Source organism: Odontesthes bonariensis, chromosome 24 (genome assembly GCF_027942865.1).
Source record: "Odontesthes bonariensis isolate fOdoBon6 chromosome 24, fOdoBon6.hap1, whole genome shotgun sequence".
In the NCBI taxonomy this organism is placed as follows: Eukaryota; Metazoa; Chordata; class Actinopteri; order Atheriniformes; family Atherinopsidae; genus Odontesthes; species Odontesthes bonariensis.
In genome coordinates, this window is record NC_134529.1 from 11909408 (window position 1) to 11932961 (window position 23554).

At 40.6% G+C, this 23554-nt stretch overlaps 1 protein-coding gene across 2 annotated transcripts in view; it reads left to right on the forward strand.

Moving 5' to 3' along the window:
- The first annotated feature begins 7838 nt into the window (after window positions 1-7838).
- Window positions 7839-23554, forward strand: part of LOC142374887 (pleckstrin homology domain-containing family G member 1) — a 43633-nt gene continuing 27917 nt past the window's right edge. The window contains exon 1 of one of the 2 annotated variants that reach the window (XM_075458754.1): window positions 7839-8059. Coding sequence is in view for 1 of the 2 variants with exons in the window: in XM_075458753.1 (XP_075314868.1) it covers window positions 16602-16611 (10 nt within the window). In the remaining variant the exon portion in view is untranslated. Of the gene's footprint in view, window positions 8060-16150; window positions 16612-23554 lie in introns of those variants that run through there. The other variant, XM_075458753.1, reaches the window with a different exon arrangement.

The window sequence follows — 23554 nt, forward strand, 5'->3', positions numbered from 1 at the left end:
CTACATATGTGGACCAGCCATTGTGCCCTTGGCCCTCAGCAGATGTGGTCTGAACAATGAACTGGGTAAATAAAAGGAAGTGGAGTATAAATAGCCTCTTACGTCTGCTTGAGTGGAGTTCATGAGGGTGTGTGTGTGTGTGTGTGTGTGTGTGTGTTTTTTTTTGGGGGGGGGGGCATGTATGTATGTATGTATGTATGTATGTGAGAGTGATCCTGTTTGATGTGAATGAATTGTACTTCAGGAAGTTACTGTATTGAACGCTCTGCAGGCGGTGTTTGCTTAACTATCAAACCGTTGTAAATTCCCAGCACTCCAGTATTTTACACTTTGATCTCGTCACTTTTTTTTTTTTTTTTTTTTTTTGTAGAATATTGGAACTCTAAGGTTTTTAGAATTTCCATCTCTGTTTATCGTCAAAGGTCTCTCATAGACCCCTACTGTACATGCAGCTCTTAATGACTTGGGAATCTCAGTTAGAAGTCCGTCTCTAAATCACATCTCGGTGATAAGTGTGCTTGGGGATGAATGCTAAAAATATATGACCCTCCTCCATCCAGCTCTCTCCTTGGCTCTCTTGTATCCAGGCCACTTATAGACTGGTGTCATACTGTGGCTCAACTCACTTCTCATACACATTCACATTCTACCTTTTCTGCCGCTGTTGCTCACAGAGCCTCTTTGTCAGTACTACTGTACCTTTTTAGTAAGCTTTTTTTTTTTTTTTCCACCATGCCGTTCTACGTAACAGTACAGAGAGTTTATGGTTGACTAATCAGGCTACATAAAATCAAGCTTTCTCAATTTATGGCTTTACTGATTTTTTTTTTTTTTTTTTTTTTTAAATAAAATTTTAAATTGATTAATTCATTAATTTATATTTTGGCAGTATAACAAAGGAGACTTGTGTCATTGAGATTTACATCACTGTCACACCTCTTGTCACCTTCTTTTGGAAAAGCCCTGTTTTACCTCCTATCTCTTTAAATCCTTCCTCCTGATGGGCCCTTTTTGCTCTGATTGGTTCTTAAAAAATCTTTTCCAAGGCATGCGAAACTATTCATTATGCATGGACAGGTATGATATCCTGATGGTGTGAAAACGGGAGCAAGAATATGATGGTTTTGTATAATGGAATGCAGTGATGAGTAGGAGTCTCTTGTTTTATACTCTGAATCACGGCTCAGTAAAATGTAGAAGGTTACTTGCTTTTACAAAATATGATGCTAAACTGAACCAAGAAAAAAACGTTAGTGGTGTTGTTACCGTTGGTGTGACACATCACCATGGTAACTCGGAAAATAATTCATCAAAACAAATAAGACAACAATATAAAACTACTGAAAACAGGAACATTTAAATGTCCTGCGCTGAACACGACCCCTAGTCTTCTTGGGGAAAGTCTTTGCTTTATGCTTGCACAGTATCCTCTACCTGCGAACTCAGACTGATTACAGACAGAAGATTAATCAATACTTAAAATAATCAGTTGTGCAGGGTATTACTGTTCGATCAGTACTTAAAAAAGCTGGTAAATTATGAAAATTACGATGTACAAATTATTTCTTGTTAAGATGAATTCAGTTTAGAGTTGTTTTTTTTTTCATTTTCTCATATCTCTCTCTTTACATCCATCTCTGGTGTCCTAGATCCTGAGTTCTGTTACGGCTCCATGGGGACGTGTGTGCGTGCGCACTTGTCTGTTTTGCAGGTTTGGGCTCTGGCCTGGGCTCGGGTGGCTGCGTGTTGTCATTGAAGTCACTGATGGCCTATATCAGCAGCACACTTTACGGAAACACGATACAGGTGGCCAACACTGCAGTGAACCTAAAGGCAGATAACAACAGAGGGTTGGAGATAATTAAAGGTAGAGTTACAGCGAAGAAAATGTGTGTTCTTCAGCTTGGGCTTGAATCCTTGTGTTTCCCCTTTTTAATGCAGCACAAACATATCAGCTTCACCTCTTACAGCAGATGGTGAACACTTGTTTAACTCAGTTTTAGCAGCTTATTTTGACGTCAGGATAACGTCTTCCCGATTCTACATACTGTATTACAGTGTAATAGCTACTTTTCTCTTGCTGTTCTCCTATTAGACGTGCTGCTGGTGTTATCAGTTACACCTTTTAATTCTATTAATTGAATTTATTGTAATCAAACACTCTTCTCTTTTGAAGATGCAATATTCCCTTTATCTTTTCATGATTGCTGGTAACAAGAGGGTTCCTGGCCTTAATCCCAGCTGGGGCCTTTCTGTGTGGAGTTTGCATGTTCTCCCCAATTTTTGCGGGGGTTCTCTCTGGGTATTCCAGCTTGGTTGTTTGTCTTGTTTGTCTTTGTGTGGCCCTGTGATGCACTGACCTGTCCAGGGTGTACCCTGACCCTCGCCCAGTGACAGCAGAGATAGGCTCCAGCCCCCCTGCAACCCTGAGTTGGATTAAGCGAGTATAGAAAATGGATGGCTGGATGATTGCTGGTAATTTGGGGGAATTGTATGGCTAGTTGACCACTACTCCTTGATCCCTAAAAGAAACAAAGCACCTTCCCAACCTGCAAGAATGAAAAACTGAGGGATAGGATAAAATAGAAGGGCCATGGAAGCGAATTAGGACTGTGCCTTAGTCTAATCATTGTTTATCAGTGGGGGGTGGGGGGGTCAAAGTTGATCCAATGCTGATATACCTTTGAGCTGCAAAGGAGGTGGTAACAAGGGGGAAGGGGGCTGTGTTAGGGCAAGCCAGCATCATGGAACTTGCTGCTCTAACCAACGATGCTGTCATCACTCAGCTAGTTCTGCAACGCTGGCTTGTTGGTTAAGCACAAGCAGCGCTGCACCGGTCTGTGTTCGTTATTTTTTTTAATTAATTTTTTAGTAATGTTTGTATGATGATAAGGCTCAACTAACATGTGACGGGGTCTACTGTCAATCATTAATACTGACCTCAGCTTGACTGATGAAGTTCTGAGAGCTGAAACATGGTAAATAAAGTGTTCACTTTCTGCAGACACTTAGGTTCTTTGACATATTAGGAAACCACTAACACACTCAAATTAGTTCAGTCCCTCCTCATCAAATGTGTCCTCTCTACTGTTTAAATGCAGAAAAACAGATCATAAAGTTCTCCAGATTTGTCTCATTTACCAGAGTTGAAATGTTTCAAGCCCTCACATCTGTTTACCTCAAACATATTTTAAGCTGTAAACCGTAGCTGCTTTGCACATTATCTTCCTCTTCATTTCCTCAGGGTGTAGAAAGTGCTGTGTCAGGAGGTCGGCGGGTGCTGCAGCATTTATGGGGCCCATCTTCCTCTTGATCACATCTGGGTCTCGTTTAACATGTCACTAACATCTGTACTTACAGTAAGGGTAAGAACTTCTTCTAGCTCCACAGCCCTTTGAAGATGTTATTTTGTTGGACTGTGTGGCATGTTTGTAGCATTGGTGTCTAGATATTATTACAGTAACACGTGACCTCATATTTCTTTCTGTCGGCACAACCAGCAGTAACCCTAAGCCATCAACGTGACCACAGTTTACTCTTCAGACAGCAGAATCCAATCAACAAGCAGGAGCAATGCAAATATACAAACTGAATATCATTATTATCTTTTTACTCATGAACAGAACATATCTTTGTAGATGATACTAAAGGAGACTGTGTGAAGATAGCCCAATGGGAGTTTATCAGGGCTTGAGTTCACGTTATCAGCTGTTTCTCTTGTGACTAATACATTTTGTCAAGAAATCAAAAAGTGTGGTGCAAAATACAGGGAATCTAATATTTGCTTTGGTATAGAATGAAGCAAATCTGATGCGTCCAACACCTGCATACATAGAGAACAGATACTTTTAAGTTTGTGATTATTCTAATAGGCTCCATCTTTTAGTTTCATACTCACTTTTAGGTACCCGAGAGTACAAATGCAGAGATGTGGTAAAAGGCTTATGTTTGTTTTTAACTAAGTTTGGAGGTTTAGAGTTTCTCCTCTTAGAGGTACTTATGTAATCAGCCTAGATCTCTCTTCATGTTTTCAATGGCTCATTGAAGATTGGCAAAGCCTGACTTTGGGACTTACACCTAATCTTTGGCTTACTGGTTACAAAACCTACAGTTTACTTTATTATTTTTAGGGGCGTGGGGGGTTGAAAGAGGAGAGACATGATGGAGGGGATGTGAGGGCAGAGAAAACAAGTCTAAAAGGAAGATGAAGGAAGGAACAAAATGGGGAAGCATTAGAATGAGACAGACTGCTGATGCTATGAGGGGAGTTGGTGTTTGGGAGGAGAGCGATTTTCTTTTGGTACTGTAAATAATGGCCCCTGCTTGAGTTGGACGGCTTTCATGGCTCCTTTTGTGTGGAATGACATCTTAGGTTCCCTAAGAGAGGTGAGGAGGGCTCTGCTTCCTGGGTTTACACTGGCCTGGGAAAGGCAGAGTATTAGCCCAAAATGAATATGAGGGAAAACAAATCCTCCACAGGTCAAAGGGAACCTGCCAACACGCACTCCTGGCTCTTTATCCTGCTCAAACCCACATAAGTACGCATGCAGGCATGCACTCACACAGCTGTACGCAGTGTGTCACCCGTACACACTTCAACAATTCCCCATCAAATGCAGACGCTTTCATTCTCTGCTGCTTTACCTTAGTCCCAACAATCATGTGCGTCGGCTCCTGCTTCAGACAAAGCGGCTGAGGTGCCGCCTCTTCTCTGTTTTAATCTTAATTCCAAACACACGCACCCACTAAGATGTCCCTAAGAGGTTTATGCTTGGATCTCTTAAAAGTTATGAAACCACACCTGGAAATAGTGCTTTGATATGATTATGTTTGTCGTTCAGAGCTGCTAATTCAAAGTGGTTATTACTTGTAAAATAAGTCACTTATACATACTTCATACCAGGGGTTTTCCAATATCATGGACTTTAGGCCACCCCACAGAGATAGCTGGAATTAGATGAACCCCTTCATTTAGCTCAATCTGTAGGTGTTTATGGAGTGCTAATTCTGATTTTATTTGATCTCATACACACACGCACACCAAGTACACTTAAGCCAAATATTAGTTTCTAAGATTAAAGTAACACTTGAACAAATAAGTATGTCCAAAAGTATTAATCAGTTTCTAACTCATGCAAAGTGGCCATTTTGAGTCTCTTAGTGGAACTTATTTTATTTCCTTTTGTGTTCATTTTGAGCGTCATGGTTGTCTTTTTTTTGTCTCATTGTGGGCTTGTTTTGACTCTTTGTGTTTTGTTTTTTTTGGTCTGCCCGTGTGGTGAGTCTTTGTAGTCATATTGAGTAGTTTTGAGCTTTTTGTGAGCTGTTATGCAATCCTTTTCAGTTGATAATTTCCCTTTGTGAATATTTCATGTAATTCATCCAATTATTTCATTCCCCCTGGTATAGAAGTTCAATGAAACCTGGACCACATTATTGGTCTAAAAATGGACTAGTTTAGTTTTGCTAGTTTTATTTCCTTTTTCTTTTTTAAGGCTAACATTAAGAGCTGATGTTTACATGGCAAATGTGGCATGGCAACATTTTTACACCATTTTCTTTGTAATAGTGGGGGCCACTGTTTGTAGTCGTCACGTACTGTTGCGTCAGTGACGGTTCGTCGTGTGCTGGGAGGGTACCTCCTTTTGAAGAAGGAGCTATTAAATGGTACATACACAACAAGGTATCATGATGTCAAAGATGACTAACAAACAAGTCAATAGGTTTACTCATTAACATTTCTTCTGAGGAGGGAATATTGAGAACATTTTTGGTGACGCTGGAGTGACGAAGCCATCACATGAGTATGATTCACCTGCAGAACAAATGTCAAATCCTGTTTGACTCTCACTTGTAAACAAGCCACTGACAAGAGGCGGGAAATGGGAGGGGAAGGTGCGGGTCCTTCCTGTTGTTTCAGTATTTTCTCTGCAATCTTTTATATCCCTGTTGTAGAAAACAACCTGTCAACAAGTGAACGATCCCGAGTGTCCACGAGTCAAAAATAATTTAACATTTTCTATGACAATGAAAGCTATTTTGTTAGGCGTTTTGGCTTTTCATGGACAGACCCTGTTATTTATTTGAAATAGGGGATATGACTGGTTTCCTTTCAATAATGACTCCGTTAGATTTAGCCGATGACATCAGTGCAGACTTTGTTTCTAAGCATTTTGTGAGAGTTCGGGTAGTTTTGATTTTCATTGCTGATTGTTCTTCCACATTTTTGCTCTGTTAGACATAGAGTGAACCATAAAGTTTCAGAAAATGTTGAAATGTGATGAGACTTTTTCTCCCAAAGTACTGTAAAAGCTAAATTATGAAGTGATCATCTAATTTTTCTGCTAATTCTTTTATTTGTCTATTATCTGCTTAACATTTCAGGTCTTCTTTTCATGATTATTCTTTTGAATGGGAAACAAATTACCCATATCCATAAATCAGAATCACAACAAAGAACACTAATACTAGTTTTACATCTTCCTTTCTGGGTTTTATGTGTTACTTCACTCCTCCGGCGAACTCCATTTTGTCATCCAAGTGGATGAGAACGAGCATTTGGCAGCAGGTTGTTGGTTTGTTTTTCCTCAGACACAATGCAGTGATCTGTCATTGTCTCTGAATGTTTTAAAGTGCAAGGTGTGGTGTTCTGTTACAAAGGCTTGGCACAGTTTCATGGGTTTCCTAGGTTAGCATAATAACAGCCAGTTGCTGACCCGTATCAGTGCTGTTTGTGGGGTCACTTTACCAAGTCACAGGCAGCTGCTGTTAAAACCCTCTCTATGAAAAGTCATTGCACACTATTGTCATTGCTCATAAGTCATATATTTAAAAAAAAAAAAGATTTAGGTCATAAGAGTTAAGTGTGTTAGTTGGCTGCTTATCAAAGGCCAGTATTTGCCACCATCTGCGATTGCTGCAGAATCACCTGCAGTTTTGTTTTGCCTGGAAAATCCTCAGACTGGAGAAAACGTGGGAGTGAAAAAGTGTGTGTGCTGACGAGGCTCAGAGTTGCTTTATCAATCCCAGGAAGCCTTGCTACCAGGAGGCAGGAACAACAGCCACTGGCTCCTGGAGAAGGGACTTTCCTCCATCCTGCTCAGTTAGGATGCAGAACAATGACCAAATGACTCACACACACACACACAATCACCACGAGATTGGACATTTGCTGTTTGTACTCATATTGGTTCACAGCAGGTTGTACTTTGAGTTCCAAAGCCATCAACAAATCTCTTTTTAGTTTCTTTTTGGGGGTAACTTAGACTTTTCTCCTAAAGTCTACCTCTTGCACTCCAGAAACTCTGTTATTGAACTAGAACTTGGATGGAGAGAAAGAGGCTCTGAACTGCTGCTGCATGCAACGTGACCTACTTGTTGGTGTATTTTCAGGGTTAGACAAGACAGCTCATCCTTGTGTTGCCCTCTTTTTTCCTTTTCTCCTTCCCCTCGGCTTGTCTCTTTTTTTTTTTTGGTCACCACACTCTCATGCTGATCCCTGTTACTTCACATCAACTCTTGATCGCAGTTTGCTCGTCTTCCATTCATTCTGTAGGCGTGATATCACAGTTTCAGTGACGGCTCCTCTTGCTTTTTCCAGTGTCACTTCTGTCGCCTGCAGTGCTGGCATCCCTCCAGTTCTTGTGACGATCCCGCACCGCAAAGTGAGGGAGTGAAGAAAGACTGACCGTTTGGAAAGGGGGAGAGAGACTAGTCTTGCAGCAGTAATTGGTCAGGAAGTGGGCTGCTTGGATGTGCGAGCTCTTCGCTCCCGGTCTCTCCCCCTCCCCTCCCAGTGGGCAGTCAGTTTCGTTGCGTTTTGCTTCCATCTGTTCCCCCCTTGCTTTCTCTTAGTGTCTCTCTTTTTCTCTGAACTGACCTCATACTGTAGAGGTGAGGAACGCGGACCGTACTGCCTTGACACTGGCTGTAACTACCTCTGAAAGTCATTCAGCATTTCTGAAACTTTTCAAATGCTTGGACATGGATCTAACCTGTGAAAGGATACTTGGATACGAGCAGTTGAGGAAAGGCTAATCGTGGGAATGGTCTCTCTGAGGTGAGTGACAGGTTGTCTTTGTGTGAAACTGTAATGTAACAGGACACAGGACACGCGAAATACTCTAAATGTGATTGTATCTCAGTGTATCTGCTCTCAGAACATGCCCAGACATTCCAAGTTTTTCTCTCTCTTTTTTTTTTTTTTCTCCTTTTAAAAAAGCCAGGTCTTTATTTAATCACAATTGCAGAGGCTGGTCCCACCAAACCCAGTCTGGCCACCAATTACACAAACCAAAGTTTCAATTTAGCAGGACTCTAATGGCACCTTTGCCTACTTGTCTAATTAGACAGCATGGCAGGCTGCTGTAGTTTCTGACCACTACCTTTCATACTGTGTGACTGTTTGGGTTGAATGGTGGATGTGACAATAATAATAGTTTCACCTGTGTCTATCTGAGAGGATGCTCAACGTGATGTTTGTTTTGTAACATCTTTTGATCTAACTTTAACTTTAACCCAGTTTAGAAGCGCTTAGAATATGTTTTTTTTTTTAATTATTTCAGAGAACGGAAAAGTCATTGTTTTCACTCCCGATGTTTTTTGTTGAAAAGGATAAAATATCAAACATATCTTTCATGTGATACCTAAAATGTATTCATATTTTAGTGTAAAGTCATCACCATCCTCTTACCTGCAGTGTTTGGTTTGAGTACACGTACGTGTGTGTTCTCCTTTGTGGTGTGTCCTCGTTTAAGGAGTTCTAACTGGAGCATCCATCTTCTGAGGCACACAGATTTAGAGACGATGTGGGACAGACACATTTGTGTCTTTAGCATGAAGGTGGACCATACTTCATTTTTCAACCAGTAAGTCGTCAACACAGAGATTTGATTGTGTTAGAAATGTTTGCTATCCTGTGTTTGCTAATACAAAAGCAGATTTGCAAATAAGTGATTGAGAACACAAGTGTTCCTATTTAACTTGTTGTTAGTGCTGCATATATTATTTGAATATACGTCATATGTTTCCCTAATGGGGGAAAAGTCCCTCCGTCTGGTCTTTTTTCCTGAAATGGGACCCCCGTCCTGCATTTTAATCTGAGGCCAAACACAGCTTCCTCCATATATCCGTCACACATGCTATTGTACACACTAAACACACAATAGGTACTGACACACACATATTGCAGCCATGAACACAATAAGAACATAAGCTAATTGTAAAAAAATTAGTTTTGGTTTAAAGAAGGAAGGTGGACATCGTCGACGCATAAAGAAATATCAGTGTTTACCCCCGACAGCCAAATGATATTAATTTACAGAAAATAATATTCCAGTGTTCCACCAGTTTTTTTTCTCATCCTGGTGTTTGACTTCATGTCATTTATCTGCCTCTGTTGATACCATCTGTTGACAAACTATCTCCTATCGTAAATTCTTTTTCCTGGGTTCTGCTTTAGCCACGGTTCCACCCTTCTCTGTCATTAGCTGCGGCTGTCGCTGATCACGTTGTTGTTGTTGTTGACGATGCAGCAGTTGCAGTTATTTCTGTGTCGCTGTTGTTGTTTAGTCTGCTGGAATGGCGAAGACGCTCCCTGTTTTCCTTGATCCTCTCCCCAATTCTGAGAGAGTCCTGCTCTTACATAAGCTCTAACTGGTGCCTCAGTCAGATTTTTTTTTGGCCTGTAAGAGCTGGAAATTCCTGGACTTGTTCTGGCACTGCAAGTGTACTGCTGCAGCCAGAGGGAATACCGTCCAGAAACGTGGAAGCTGCGAAAAGTAGGAAAGGGTGAAAATCTGTATAACAAATTAATCAGGATTGTAAATTAAACTTGACCACTTTATGAAAATGGCAATCTAATTGCAAAAATAAAGGGATTGATGTTAGTTCTTATTAGCCAGAGATCTGCTCATTTTTCATAGACCCTCCTGTTGGCTAAGACAGGCAGGTTTAGTTGCAACAGGTGCTGCACTATATTCTACATTCACCAGCATTCTGCAATCAGGTGGTGTGATGCACTTTTTCATTTGGGAAACTGGGAAAAAGGCATGCACTTTGGTTATTAGTCTGCAATAGACAATTGGATAAACAAACCAATTGGTATTGGCGATTTGTGTATGTTCAGGAAGTTAAATTTTTATCTTTGTAACCGAAATGGGGGAGATAAAGGACTAAAAAAAAGGGCTGGTTTTCCATTTTTGTCCTCGGAACTAATTTTTTCTCTTTCGCTCCTTTGCATAAATTGCAAAAACACAGACTGATGACGCAGAAGCAAATATATCAAAAGTAAAGTCCAAAGGAACACACTTGCCTTACTATTCTAAGAAAATAGAGGCACACAAGCATCCGGATAACTTTCAGAGATGGAACAATAAGTAAACGCACCGTGAATAATCCTATGAATAAGCTACACAAGCTAAATTGTTTGCGTGGATGGTCTGTTGGTGTCTTTATTTGCTCTTCTTTCAATGAGGAAACATTTTCTAGATCTGAAATAATTGATGTAGTAGCAGTAATTATGCCAACTTCCTTGTGGTTGTTTTCAATTAAAAAGTTGTGTATCGCTGTCGTTATGAACTGTCCTTATACCAAATGACATATTTGTAGTTTCAGCCATTTATTACAGGATGTTGATTAGTTTTAATCAAGCCTGGCTTGTCTGGCATATGATCTCCCAAAAATTTAACTGTTTGATATGTTTCTGTTCCTTTGAGTTATACCAATATTTCAGATTTGCTTCAAATTTTGTACAACTTGTGTTATGCAGGATGTCAGTTGCAGTCACTAGCTGAAGATGGAGTTGACTATTAAGAATTTTTTCAAAGGTCCAGTAAAGAAAAGTTTTACCTATACACAACTAGTTTGCCCCTTAGCTGAAAAACAGCAAGATGAGATCGATAAGACTGATTTGGCTTCACAAGCTGATAAATATTAACTTGAAATTTTAAAGTTGTCCTTTGATGACAATCGACCCAAAGGGTCTTAAAGTACACCACTGAGGCAAGTTCTTAAAAGCGTTTGTACTAAGACTAACTAAGACTAACCATCTGCTTGCTGTAACTTAATACTTACAGATGAGAGTTAATTTGATCTTCTTCTTGTAAAATCTTACATATTCTCCCATTACTTTGGTCAGGAAGAAAAAGAAAACATAGAGCACTTAATAAGGAACACCTATTAAGTCAGAACAATCCAGTCCAACACCTTCTCCTTTTTCACGAGGCTTAAACAGTTTTCAGTTTTGACGTCTGAAAGGTAATAATCCTACTTCATGCATGTTATTGACATTATAGTGGGTGGTATTTGACCAAACTGTATTATATTGAAAACAATGCTATTAATCTTTTGCCCCACTCGACATAAGTTGATGGAGTGGCCAAAACTCCCAATGAGGTGCTTTAAATCCCAAAACACTGAGCCGTAAATGTCTGCTTTTTGCAATCACAGCATCAGTGCTAACTGCAAATGACATCAGCAGAATTTAGGCCTGTGTCACTTTGAACACGAAACTGGCTCCCAACTTTATGTGGGTAATCAAATTTTGAGTAGCTACCATTGCATTGGGAGGAAGTTTGAATTTGACTCATGTGCAAACATTCTATTGATTAAATAAAGATATGGAGGGGCTGTCTCGCAAAGATGAGCAAACAGCATCTTGAGCAAGTCCCTCAAAATAACATTTATTTACAGTACATTCAAGCAGAACAGGCCTCCAGCAGGAGGACTGCTGAAAGAATTCATTTCATGTTTATATAAAGAGCACAAGACATTGGACACACAAGATACAACTGTTCATTTCCTTCATATCCACCCTTGAGTCAATATTTATCTTTTTTCAATCATGATTATTGTTCTCATGTGGTTAATACTTTAACCGCCGTGATAAAGGCCATAATCTTTTTGTAGCCTAACCAAACCTTAGTCGCAGCTTTGGCTCCTAAAACAACTAAAGCATTTCTATGCTGTTATTTGCAACCATTTTGGAAAAGCGTTGACAAAGGATCTTGCCTGGCAGCGTCGGAGGAGATTGCGCCTCCGTGTGTTGTTTCAGAAGGTGTGGACGGTGCCTTTGTTTACTTTGTTGGATACAGAATGATGGCCTGTTGTCAGAGAGTGAGGAATGATTTTTCAACCTCGAGGCTGCTTAAGAGGAGAAAAGGACAAGTGTCTTTTAAGTGGTTAATGAAGATCTCAGGCAGTGAGAAAAAAACGCCTTAAGTGTATCTGTGTTAGGATGAAGAAGGAGTGTGTGTGTTTGTGTGTGTGTCTGAAGATGATCCAGCTCAACAATGACAAAGACAGACAGTGTGACACAGGGAGGTGGAAACTGTATATGAATGAGCCCTCCACCCACAAACTGCTGTAATTAGTCACAGTCTCCCTCACACTTTGGGTCCATTTCTCTCAATGTTCTCACTTCACTCTTCCATGTTACCACAGAAACACTTTTCACTTTAAGCGGTGGACAGCTGAGAAAATGAATAAGCTGTCAGGCTGTTTGAGCTGGAGATCGAACGTGATTTCACACACACACACACACACACACACACACACACACACACACACACACACACACACTCCAACATGCACTCGCACACACTGCCTGCTGCAGTATCATCCATTAAGTTAGTTCCCCACCTCTTTTTTTGACCTGCAGAGCCCCTCATTTCAGGACATTGCCCAATTGTTTGGGAATAGTTTTTAATATGATTACACTCGCGCGGACACACACTAAATTATTTTGTAATTTGAAATAACAAAATAAAATTCTGCTGCTTTTGTTTTTTTTAAGTGCAGAGTTTACAATGCTGTTGGAAAACAAACAGTTGTGTGTGTACACCACAGAAAATTGAAGAGGTTGTCTGAAAACTGTGCTCTCCTTCAGTGTTTGCGCTGCCCAAGTCTTACGAAGAAAGGAGTTTGGTTTATTGACGATACGCATTTTCTTCCTCCTTTTCCTGCCTTTTTTTTCGCTCCCTCACCACCACTCGAACATGGAGACGAATGCCTCACAGTTGTCATAGTGACCACTACTGCACCATGTTCCACCATCTCAAACCAATAGTTCTTACTTTGGATGCATGACAGGAGTTTTAAAGATTCGGTTAGAAATGAAGTATTCCAACTTTCTTTGGAGCTTGTTTTTGCACGCTAAAGATGCTTTAAAGATTCTCCTGGCTGTGGCCTCATGCTTACTGGACACATCTGACTTTAAACAAGGAAGAGAATCAAGATTTCACCTTCTAAGTGACTAATCAGTATGTACAATCTGTCTAAAATGATCTCATTTCATTTAACAAGAAGAAACATTTAACAAATTCACAAATGTGAAAGATTTGGTGGTTTTATCGATTTGATATTAATGTAAATCGAATATGTTGAAATATTAATGACTGAGATTTTTCTAAGACTACAAATAATCAGTAATGGAAATAATTATTACAGTCCTAAGTTTTCTTTTGCTGGCTGAAATGATTAAACTAAAACATCAATAAATCTTAGACTTTTTTTTTCTTCAATATGCTCAGCCATACTGAACTGTATTGCAGCTCATACTGTCACGCCAGTAAAAGAGGTGTAGTATTGTTTCTCTTGTGGTCTGATGCAGAGAGTGGGGTTGAGGCTGTGGGAGCACACAGAGGGCATCAGATAAGGCGGCCTGCCGCTGTAAGTTTATGTCATCAGCAGGTTTTGCTTGGCTGAACTGAGGAGTTTAGAAGCTCACTCTTTATGTTTGTTAAGCTGGAGGTGCTCATTAAGGAAGGCCTCTTAAAAAGTGTGTGTGTGTGTGTGTGTGCGTGCGTTAGGGGTGGAAGGTGGCAGAGGGGGGAATGCCAGGTAAACAGTAAGGATTCATAGTGGAGCTTTAGGGGCTTCGTGGGTCAATGGACCCTCAAACCATTAGAGAGAGGGGTCATGCTTCTTGGGGTCTGCTCTGTTTGTGTGTGTTAGTGAGGGTAGTCCAGGGGGTCTTTATTATTGCTTTGGTTAAGAGAAGGGGGGTGTTAGCGGGACCCCCTGCTGCTGGGACCAGTCCTTGTCTTTTTTTTATTTAAAAAAAGGACAACAAATAGTTGACACATTTGCTTTACAGCGAGCGACTGAAGGTTCATTGTCTCACATGTGTTAACCTGACCTGACACATGGCTTGTCCTGAATTATGAGTGCTTTGTGAAGTCAAACACAGACCGTACACCTCAGAGCAGTGTTTCTCCACCAAGACAATATGATCCCTCAAAGTTCAGCAAAGTTGTTTATTTTGCCAGAAATATCTCAAACTTTTGCTCACATATTGTGGATCGTTTGAGCTAATTGGTCACAGTCATGTGCACATATGCAACTGGTGCATACGAATAAACCCAACAGATTAGATTTCTGTTGACATAAGATGAAATTGGCATTTGAGATCATTTTTTAGTTGTCTTTCACTTTGAAATGTTAAAAAAAAAAACACACATTCACAAGCACAATGTAAGGAAAAAGGGGCAGAAAACAGAAAGGTAGCAATGGATACGATGTAAACTAAGCATTGCATCTATCCAACAATTATAAAAGTATTTGGATTTAATAATGTACAGTTAACAGGAGACAAACTGGTTGAATAACTTGAAGAAAAACTACCGAGTTTAGAGAGATTTTTGTTGTTTTATTTAGCTAATTTAACAGTTTGACTTCTTAAAATGAGCGAATTTTGTTTGTTTTTTGTTGCCGTTTTACAGCAGCAATTCCGTAATGAGAATATGGACATGTGGTGTGAGAGTGTGTGAATCTCACATGCTGTGTGTGAGAATTAACACTCCTGTATTAAATGTTCTAACATCTGTTTACTTGAGACTGACGTGTATGTTGCAAGGATGGTAAATAAGTTCATTTGGGGGATTCTGGTTTGTTAGTTTTTTCCTATTTAAAAGTTACACAGCCCAAAACTGTGGCAGGGTGGAATATTGTAACGTAACACCCAGTCCCATTTCACTTTTCATAATTCCAGCTTTAGTCCCTTTACAAATATTTCAGATTCATAACTTTGCTAAATTTAAGCCGTCTTTTAATCAGAGAGAGTTCTTGTTTGGCAGCTTGTTTTAAGACGACATTGATAGGATTTTCTAATGATAGAAAATTGCAATAAAGTGAAAATTGGAGAGCTCATCGGAGACGAGTTAAGGAGACAAATGGTATCAGTCAAAATGGCAAAAGCTTTTACCTTTGCTTTAATCTCTTTGGATGAATGAAGCTCCCACAAAAATCCTACAGTAAGCCTTTCCACAGCAGTTTGTCTTTAGATCCTGCGCAAATCCAAAGCACCCAAAACCTCTTATCTGTTATGCAGTCTTTCTCGGAAGATTTTATTGTCAAACTAACCACAAATGAACCCCGATGGTCAACAGAGGTCTTTTTTTTTTTTTTAATGGATAATGGACAAAGACAAAAGAAAAACTGGACTTGATAGGTTTTGTCAATGGAAACAAAAGTGAAACTGGAAAACAACCTGTACTTAAACTCGGTTGTCATCGATATATAGAAAATTGCATGTTGGCATGGCTGCACTGTAAGATATCATGACCCCAAAAGTCTGGGAACCACTGTCATATTTTCACATTTTCTCTGGTTGAAAAAAAGTGGCACCCCTTTTTCTCCCATTCTTCCACTTCTGGCATGTTTTGTGCTCACTCTGTCCAGCCTTTCTTTAATCTGCGTCACAATGAGCGGTGCATGTCTCGCAGCAAACGAGGAGCTTTTGTCTGAGTCGGCCCGCGGCCTATTGATCAGCCATAACCCCCTCTGCTTCTCGTAAAGTGTGCGTCTGTGTGTGTGATCTCTGGTGCTGTGCGCGGACAGCAGCAGTTCAGCTGCCTGCTGAGCGTGCAGGAGACGCACCCGCACAAAAGGCGTTAAGCAAAAAAGGGGCAAGCTGAAGTTGGATTTTTAGGTGGAAAAGTAAAAAGGAGGGAGAAATAAAGTTGGGGAAAGATAAAGACGAAATAAATAAGAAATAAGGAGAAGAAAAAGGAGTAGAGGCACTTAATGTGGAATTGCCGGCTCCTTGTAATTTGCTGTGGGAGAGCAGGAGGAGGAGTCAGGGGGAGGGGAATACCCAGCAGGGAGAGAGCAGAGGCCATTCACTTTGACACACACACACACACACACACACACACACACACACACACACACACACACTCGTGCAAACACACACATGGACACTTCTAAACACACATGCACACAGTGGATGTAGCTGAGAGGGAGGGAGAGTAGCATTCAGAAAGAGAAGCAGACGGAGGAGATCTTCAGTAAATTGAAGTGAGGAAAAGAAAAGAGCCAGAGGAGTGTGTTCAGTAGAAAACACAGCCTCAGAGTGTGCGCTTCTGTGTGTGTTGTGGAGCAGCGGACTGCACATTAGCTCACTGGAGAGAGGATTCACAATGACTGGGAGAATTTGGGAAATCTGAAGATTTTTTTTTCCAGGCTTTGCCAGGACTACAGTTTGGAATACTCTGGAAATGTAACCCTCTCTGGAAGTCCTGTTTCACTTTGACGAACCTGCTTGTTGTCACTTTAAAAAAACTCTTTTGCTCACATTTCTGTTGAAGCAGGGCCAAGCCGCAATGCCTACCGGTAAGCAGGAGCTGTTTTAAGTTAAGTTCTCTTTCAAATGTTCAACAGCATTTCCCGGCAAGTCCAAATTACAGACCCAAGTTTTCCTCCAGGTGAAGTGATCGCTTGATGTGGTAGGTCTAGGATGTATGTCTGCAGATCTCTTCATAGGGGTATAAACCATAATCATTGAAATAATATTTGACTTTTTGATTTCTGTTTGATTAAAATATGCATAATGGTCTAAATGTTGCCTTTCAAGTGGCCACTTGTCAAACATCGGAGAGAAACGCAAGACCTGCATGCTAGTCTGTGATGGTTTGGTTATTTATCTTGTTGCCTCTTTTGTGTGGTGTGTGTGATATTTTTCCTCAGCTGACAGTGCCGTGTGAAGTGTCTCTGCAGGGTTCGTCTTGGGGCAGAGCTGTTGTATGAACAGCGTCTTTCTTGTTTTCTCACCCCTTGTGTTGACCGGTGTAAATTTGCTTTCTGGCAGTTAAATTCCTTGTGACGCAGAGAAGATGTTGCACACAGCCTCTGCTCTTTGTTTACTCTCCCATTGGGCATAAATTCTTGCTTTGTCGGCAGGTGTAGGGATAATCAAATCTACAATATCAATTTTTTTTTTAAGTACACAGTCCATGACAACTTTTTAATTGTTTTCTAACTCTTGCTATCTCTCAACTCATATGTCCCTTTCCTCGTGCTGGTTGTTGGTTTGACTGAGTGTTGAGATGCCATTCTGTAGCCTGTGACCCAAATTAGAGCCTTGAGGGCAGCAGCTAGGGGGTGGCTTCAAATGGGGATAGAGCGGAGAAGAGAGGAGGGGGAATAATTACTTTTTAGCGCAAACTCTTTGGTTTAGAGGTGCAGGACACAATGGGCTCCTCCATCCTCCTCCTTCCACCCTGCTTGTCCAGTCCTCTGGGAACGAGGGCATCAGCTTCCTATCCTGAACGCATAGGTGCAAAGAACTGTAGCTCTCCAGCAGATTGGTGGGCTGAAGGTGGGGTAGGCTGCTTAGAGGACATTGAGGGAAATAAAAGTACACAGATGTGGGTTTGTGGAGCTAAAGGATATGTGGGACAGTGGTCTTTTGCAGAAAGTGACTGAGTTAGTTGCAGTGAGTTTCTTTTTCTCTCTCTCTCTCTGGGCTGGAATCCAGTCAGGTCAGAGAATGAGGAATAGCATGTCACACTCAGAGGAAGGGCGAGGGTGTGTTCAGCAAGGGTCGCATGGGTGTCCCAAGGGTGAGTGTGAAACTGTGTGTGTCTGAAAATAGGGACGGCTTGTGGCTGGATGCTTTTCCCACAGCTACGCACGGGCGCTGTCAGCTAAAAGTACCCTGCGCATTCCTCACCGATGTCCACAGTGTCAATAACAAAGGAAGACCCTCGACCACAGACTGCTTTAACTCTCGTAAACATAATCTGTAGATGAGATGTGTTAACCTGTACACATGAAATAAAATGTGGAAATGTTTGGTTGCTGGGTAATCATTTAAGAGGTTCTGCTTTATCATTTAAAAGAAACCATTTATTGTTAATTATCTCGCCAGCTGTGTGCGAGTGTGTGTGCGTGTGTGTTTACTTTAGCAATGCATTGTGGGGCCATGAAAGCCTGGAGTCTGTTAAGTCACACATAAAGTTTAAACATCACATTTTACCAGCGAAGAGGTGTGTTAACACATTTAAAATACTTTTAGGAGATTGTTTGAGCAAGTGCAGCCTCCTCTATTTCAACACATTACAGAGGGGAACGCCTGTTTTCTCTTCTTACTCCTCTTGTTTCACTCCATCCATCCTTTGAAATGTCTGGATTATAACATATGCCTTGGCCCCTTGCAGCTCTTTGTTGGTGCAGTGGTAAGTTCAGTGGAAAGCCTGCCCCATGTTCCAATCCTACCCTTCGCCTCTGTCTGTCTCCAACCTCTGCCCCCTCTCTTCTTCTGCTTCTGCTCCCTACATTTGTATGGCTTCAGTGTGAAATCCAGAGCGACACTTTAAGGTCCTTAGCGTCAGTTGAGATCAAGCCTATATCTCTATCAGTAATGGGGATTGACCATATGTGAATATGGTGGAAGATTGGAAACGGAGTGAGAGAAATGGTGTTCTTTCTTTGTCTCAGTTTGCAGGAAAAAGTTTGTCCACAAAGAACTGGAATGGATTGCTTTGAGACTGCAGTCTTCAGGGGTAAAGCATTACACAATGTAGAATTCGAAATGAGACGTAGTGAGTGGGAAATGGAAAAATCAAGGGAGTGGGTGGTGGTTAACCTTTGACCTTGCTTCTCATCTTTTCTTCCTACTTTCATTCCTCTGAGACATCTCCTCCTCATTCCTCACTCTCTCGCAGTCACTCATGTCCCTTTGCTTAAAGACTCTGCCAAAGTGAAGACAAAGACAACTGGGTTGCGACTCACAGAATGCTCTCTCTTCTGTCTTGGTTTCTCACATCAAAACATCCCTTGGATTCAGTTACATTTGCAGAGCGCTTTGGTGTATAGTTGGCAGCAAGCATGCAGCATGGGCTGCATGGCCTCGAATCCAGTTGCCATCTGGTAGGCCTGCTGCCGTATAAACAAGAACACACACATACAAACGATTCTGATTTAATGATATATGAGCTGTGTGAAGTGTGGGGTCAAGTCTTGCCTTGTGCACTTACTCTTCTCTGGTTGAAAGCCTCTATTGCTGTCTCCCTAAATTTCAGTTCTTTCCAGTTGAATGTTTAAGCTTCTTTAACATGTTTTGATTAAGATTAAATCTGTTCGCTTCTCAAACAAGGCAGCAGAGACTATTACTATTGCTGCAAATTAGTATTTTCTTTGTGAATCATCCTATTTATTTAACTTTCTATTAGGCAAAAGTCAATATTGTAGAAATTTGTGGAAAGGAGTCCAGAGCATTTTGCTTTTTACGCAACAATTAATGCAAATCAAATGGTTTAAAACTCTGGTTTTATGTATCCTACTAAAAACAAATGATCCTGAACAGCTGTTGGACATACTCAAAATGGGAAATGAAAGGCTTTCAATGTAAAAGTGAGCTATGGTGGTGTGTAGCCGTATGATGTATACAGGCTGGCAAATGTGTATTTTTACACAGAAAAGTATATGCTGGGAGAGGCATGGTCTGAGACCATAGGAATGTCCTGTGGAGCTCATGTAGCAAAGTTGGCAAAGTTGCCTCATTACGTGCCAAACGGATTCTGAATTTCAGTTTAAAATGCAAGGAGGGAAGAGAAGAATGACAGGAAGGGAGAAAAGTAAATGGTCGGAAACAAGATGACTGGAGGAATTTTATGTAACTTGTAATAATGAAGGATTGTGTGTGAGGAAGAGGAAGCCAGATAGAATGAGGGTGGAAAGAGATGTGTTCATATTCCCACTGATTTCAAGCTGTAAATTGTCATACTAATGTCTTTTTGGCTTTTGCCATGAAATGAGTGTATCATGTAAATAATGTGGTGGCTTTGAGGGTTGTGGAGTGGCTAGCTGTAGTTCTTGTAAAAAAATTTTGATTTGCAAAATTAAAAAATGTATTGGCATTTGTTTGATAAGGGAAAGACCTAAATGAGAACCTCCTTCTCACACCTCTGTTCTCTGCTTCCTTGAATATATTTTTACATTAATACAAGTCATTTTCTGAAAAAAATTGTTCAGACTGCAACCATTTTCAGAACCACGCTTTGACTTTGAAGAATTTCACTAAAACAACAGTAAGCAAATCTAGAACATTTTCATAAGTCAGACTTTGAACATAGTGCCCTCCTCCCACAGCTCTCTTCACTTTTCTGGGCTTTACCCAGCACGCTATTCTGGGGTTTGCATTGACTTTCCAGCCTTAATGCGTCAAGAGCTTGATCCAAGGGCTTGTCTAGAATCCAATACATGGTCATTACGTTTTATGTAGCTAAACACTAGAAAAACTGATGCAGCTTTTTGGTCCAAGAGAGGATCAGCAAGTTTGGAATCTGGCTTGAAGGTGATCACAATTTTCTTTCCATCTCTGAAAGGCTTTGCTGAGATTGTCAGTAAATTGTCGTTCCTCTACGGTTGTTCTTTTTTTTTACGCTGTTTTTGGTTTGCTTGCAGTGTACACACTAATTACTCATAAAGGAACAGCTACTTTTTATGCAGGGCTTACATGAGAGCATCTGCATTTGTCGAACAGTTTCATACGAATGTTCTCTCTGAAAAGTCTTAACTTCAATATATCTTGCTTGAGTCTGAAGATGTAGCCAAACCAAGTGGGTATTTTCCACTTGGTTTGAAAAGTTCCTGTCTATTCAGGATGAAATAACCTCTTTGATATTCCATCACTGTGTTTTATTACTGAGGGATACTCCCTGGATGTTGTGCAAAATCTTTGTCGCTGGAACCACCATAGTACAAATTGTCAGTTAAGCTGTCCTGTTCAAACCCAGTAATTAGGGAAACCACTCGGGTTAAAATAAGCACTGGGAAATAGCTTTACTATTGCTCTGTGTAAAACATCTGCATATGACGTAATGTTTTGACGAGATAGTTTGTTTTATAGTTTAAACGGCTACATGAGATGTTCATATGTCTGTTACAAAGCCCTCTCAGGGCTGTTTGAGCTACTTGTGAGGCTCATCAAGGCTGTGAAGACACAGCGGTGCTTACAGCTGTTTGCTGACCACTCCACAACAAAGAGTGCTTCAGGTGACCATAAACTGTGTGACCAAAGTGCACCAGTTAAGTTTAGCATGAGTCATTAAACCTGGCTGGGCTGGAAGTGAGGCTTGTCAGACTGACTTGCATCAGTGGAGGGAGATCACGGAGCTTCTGTTGCAGCAGCTACATGTCAGTGCACTGTTTCTCTGTGGGTGTTGTAGTGGCAGCTGTAGATTACATGGTTGGTCAAATTAAAACGGATGTATGGAAAAGATTATTTGGTCTGAGGAGACAAATTTTTGAAATTATATGCATGTTTTAGAGTTTTGATTAATAGTATTGCCCTGTAGAGTTAGAAAAATCTTCAGTTACAACTGCAACTCGATCTCTTCAGGTGCATTACCTGATGCAAGTAAAGGCGCAAAAGTAAATATCCAAGGTCTGAGGTTGGCTATTTAAGCCTTTTTTTGTTCAACCTCAACCAATCTGAACAATTTCACTCTGTTTTGTGTTAATTTGTATCTAAATGTTGTTTCATATTACTGCAGCTTATTGTGATGAGGCTGTCTTTGGCAGTACTTTAAGATTAGTTTTTTTTCCCTAAATACCTGTAATAAATACACATTCTACAAAAGTCTTGAGCGACCCCTCCTCTCTTAAGTTTTCTTTAAAGTGTTTTTTTTAAACCACTTAACGCTGACCTTTGAATCATTCAAGCATAAAAAAGGTACCTAACTCAAGTGATGAATCACTTTTTTTGTCTAAATATAACAGAGAACCCATGAAAAAGGCCATTTAAAATAATATCTTTAGGCACTTTATGACTAGCAGCCTGTCACAAAGGCACATTATTTGTTCACATTTCTTTAGTTGCATCTGTAAAAGTTCCCAAAGATGAAACACTTTGATAAATGTACAATTATATGTAAATTATTTTAAAGTGTGTCTTTAAAAAGAAGTAGCAGGCATAAAAGATATCTACAGCAAAATGAACAGGATCTGAAAGTGAAAAAAATACAACCAAGACACTAAACCTAAAAGATGCATCTGACCCTTCAGCTGATTCATCTACTGTTGGCCTCATGACAAATGGTCTTTGTGGAAGGGAGGCTGAAGCCATTTTTAAGGAAGGGAAACGGGGAGAAAAGGCTGAGCAATGCCAAGTCGCAAGAAGTGGACTAAAAATCAGTGGCAACAGGTCTTATGGAGGGATGAATCCTCCCCAGAGCCCGGACCTCAAAATTACTGAAGCAGTGTGGGATCATCTTGAGAATGGAACAAAATGGCAGCCAATATCCAAAGAAGAGATGTGGAATGTCCTTCAAAAGCCTGGAGAACTATTCCTGAAAACTGCTTTAAAAAAAAGCTATAAGAAAGCTTGTTTAAGACGGTTCAGGTGTTGAAGAATAGAGGTGCTCATATGAAATATTAACTTTTAAAATGGCTTTCAGAATTGTACAAACTCTGTTTCTGCCTCATATATTGTGCTTTCATTTATGTTTGCATGTGTTTCCATAAATCACTGCGCCTATTTCCTGTTTTTTTTTGGTAATTTATAAAGAAATGAGGGTTGGCTCAATATTTTTTTTTCATGGTACTGTATGTGTTAATCCATTTCAACCTTTAGAAATATTCAAAGTAAATACACTTGCTTTGTGTTTTATTTATTTTCTGCGCCGTCTTCCCTCTTGTTTCTCCTGCTTGTGACTGTTTGCCGTCCAGCTGGGCCTGATGTTGAATATAATAAATCGCTGCTCTTTGTCTGTTCAAGTTCAATGAAAGCCAGAGATTGAGACCAGGTTGCTCAGACACTTGCTATATTCACTCTCTCGCTCCTCTGGCAGGAAACGCAGGCCTCACACACTATACTAATCCTCGTGTGCACGCGCAGACACAAACGCAGACATGCACATGCACACAGGAGAAACAGTCCCAGCCAGCATGCTCAGGACCATAATTAGAGATCATTTACAAGGATCGAGTTGAACATAATCTGGACAGGAGGTAACTAAAGCTTGGTCATCTTTGCTTTCTGTCTGATTTAGTGTGTGTGAAAGCGAGAGAAAAGAGTCAGTTCACCCAGGAAACGGACAGGGTGTGCCCCAAACATGAAGCTAGAAGGTGGGAAGGAGGGGCTGGGCAAACACAAGATGGGGCAATCTCTCTGATGTTTGGGTTTTTTGTTTGCTCTCCCTGTATGTGTGTGTGTGTGTGTGCGTGTGTGTGTGTGTGTGTGTGTGTGTGTATGTTGCATGTGTGTACATTCTGCCCTCCTCTAACTAGCTGCAATAGCTGGTGTGAGGACCATTAAGTAATTAGCTTGGTT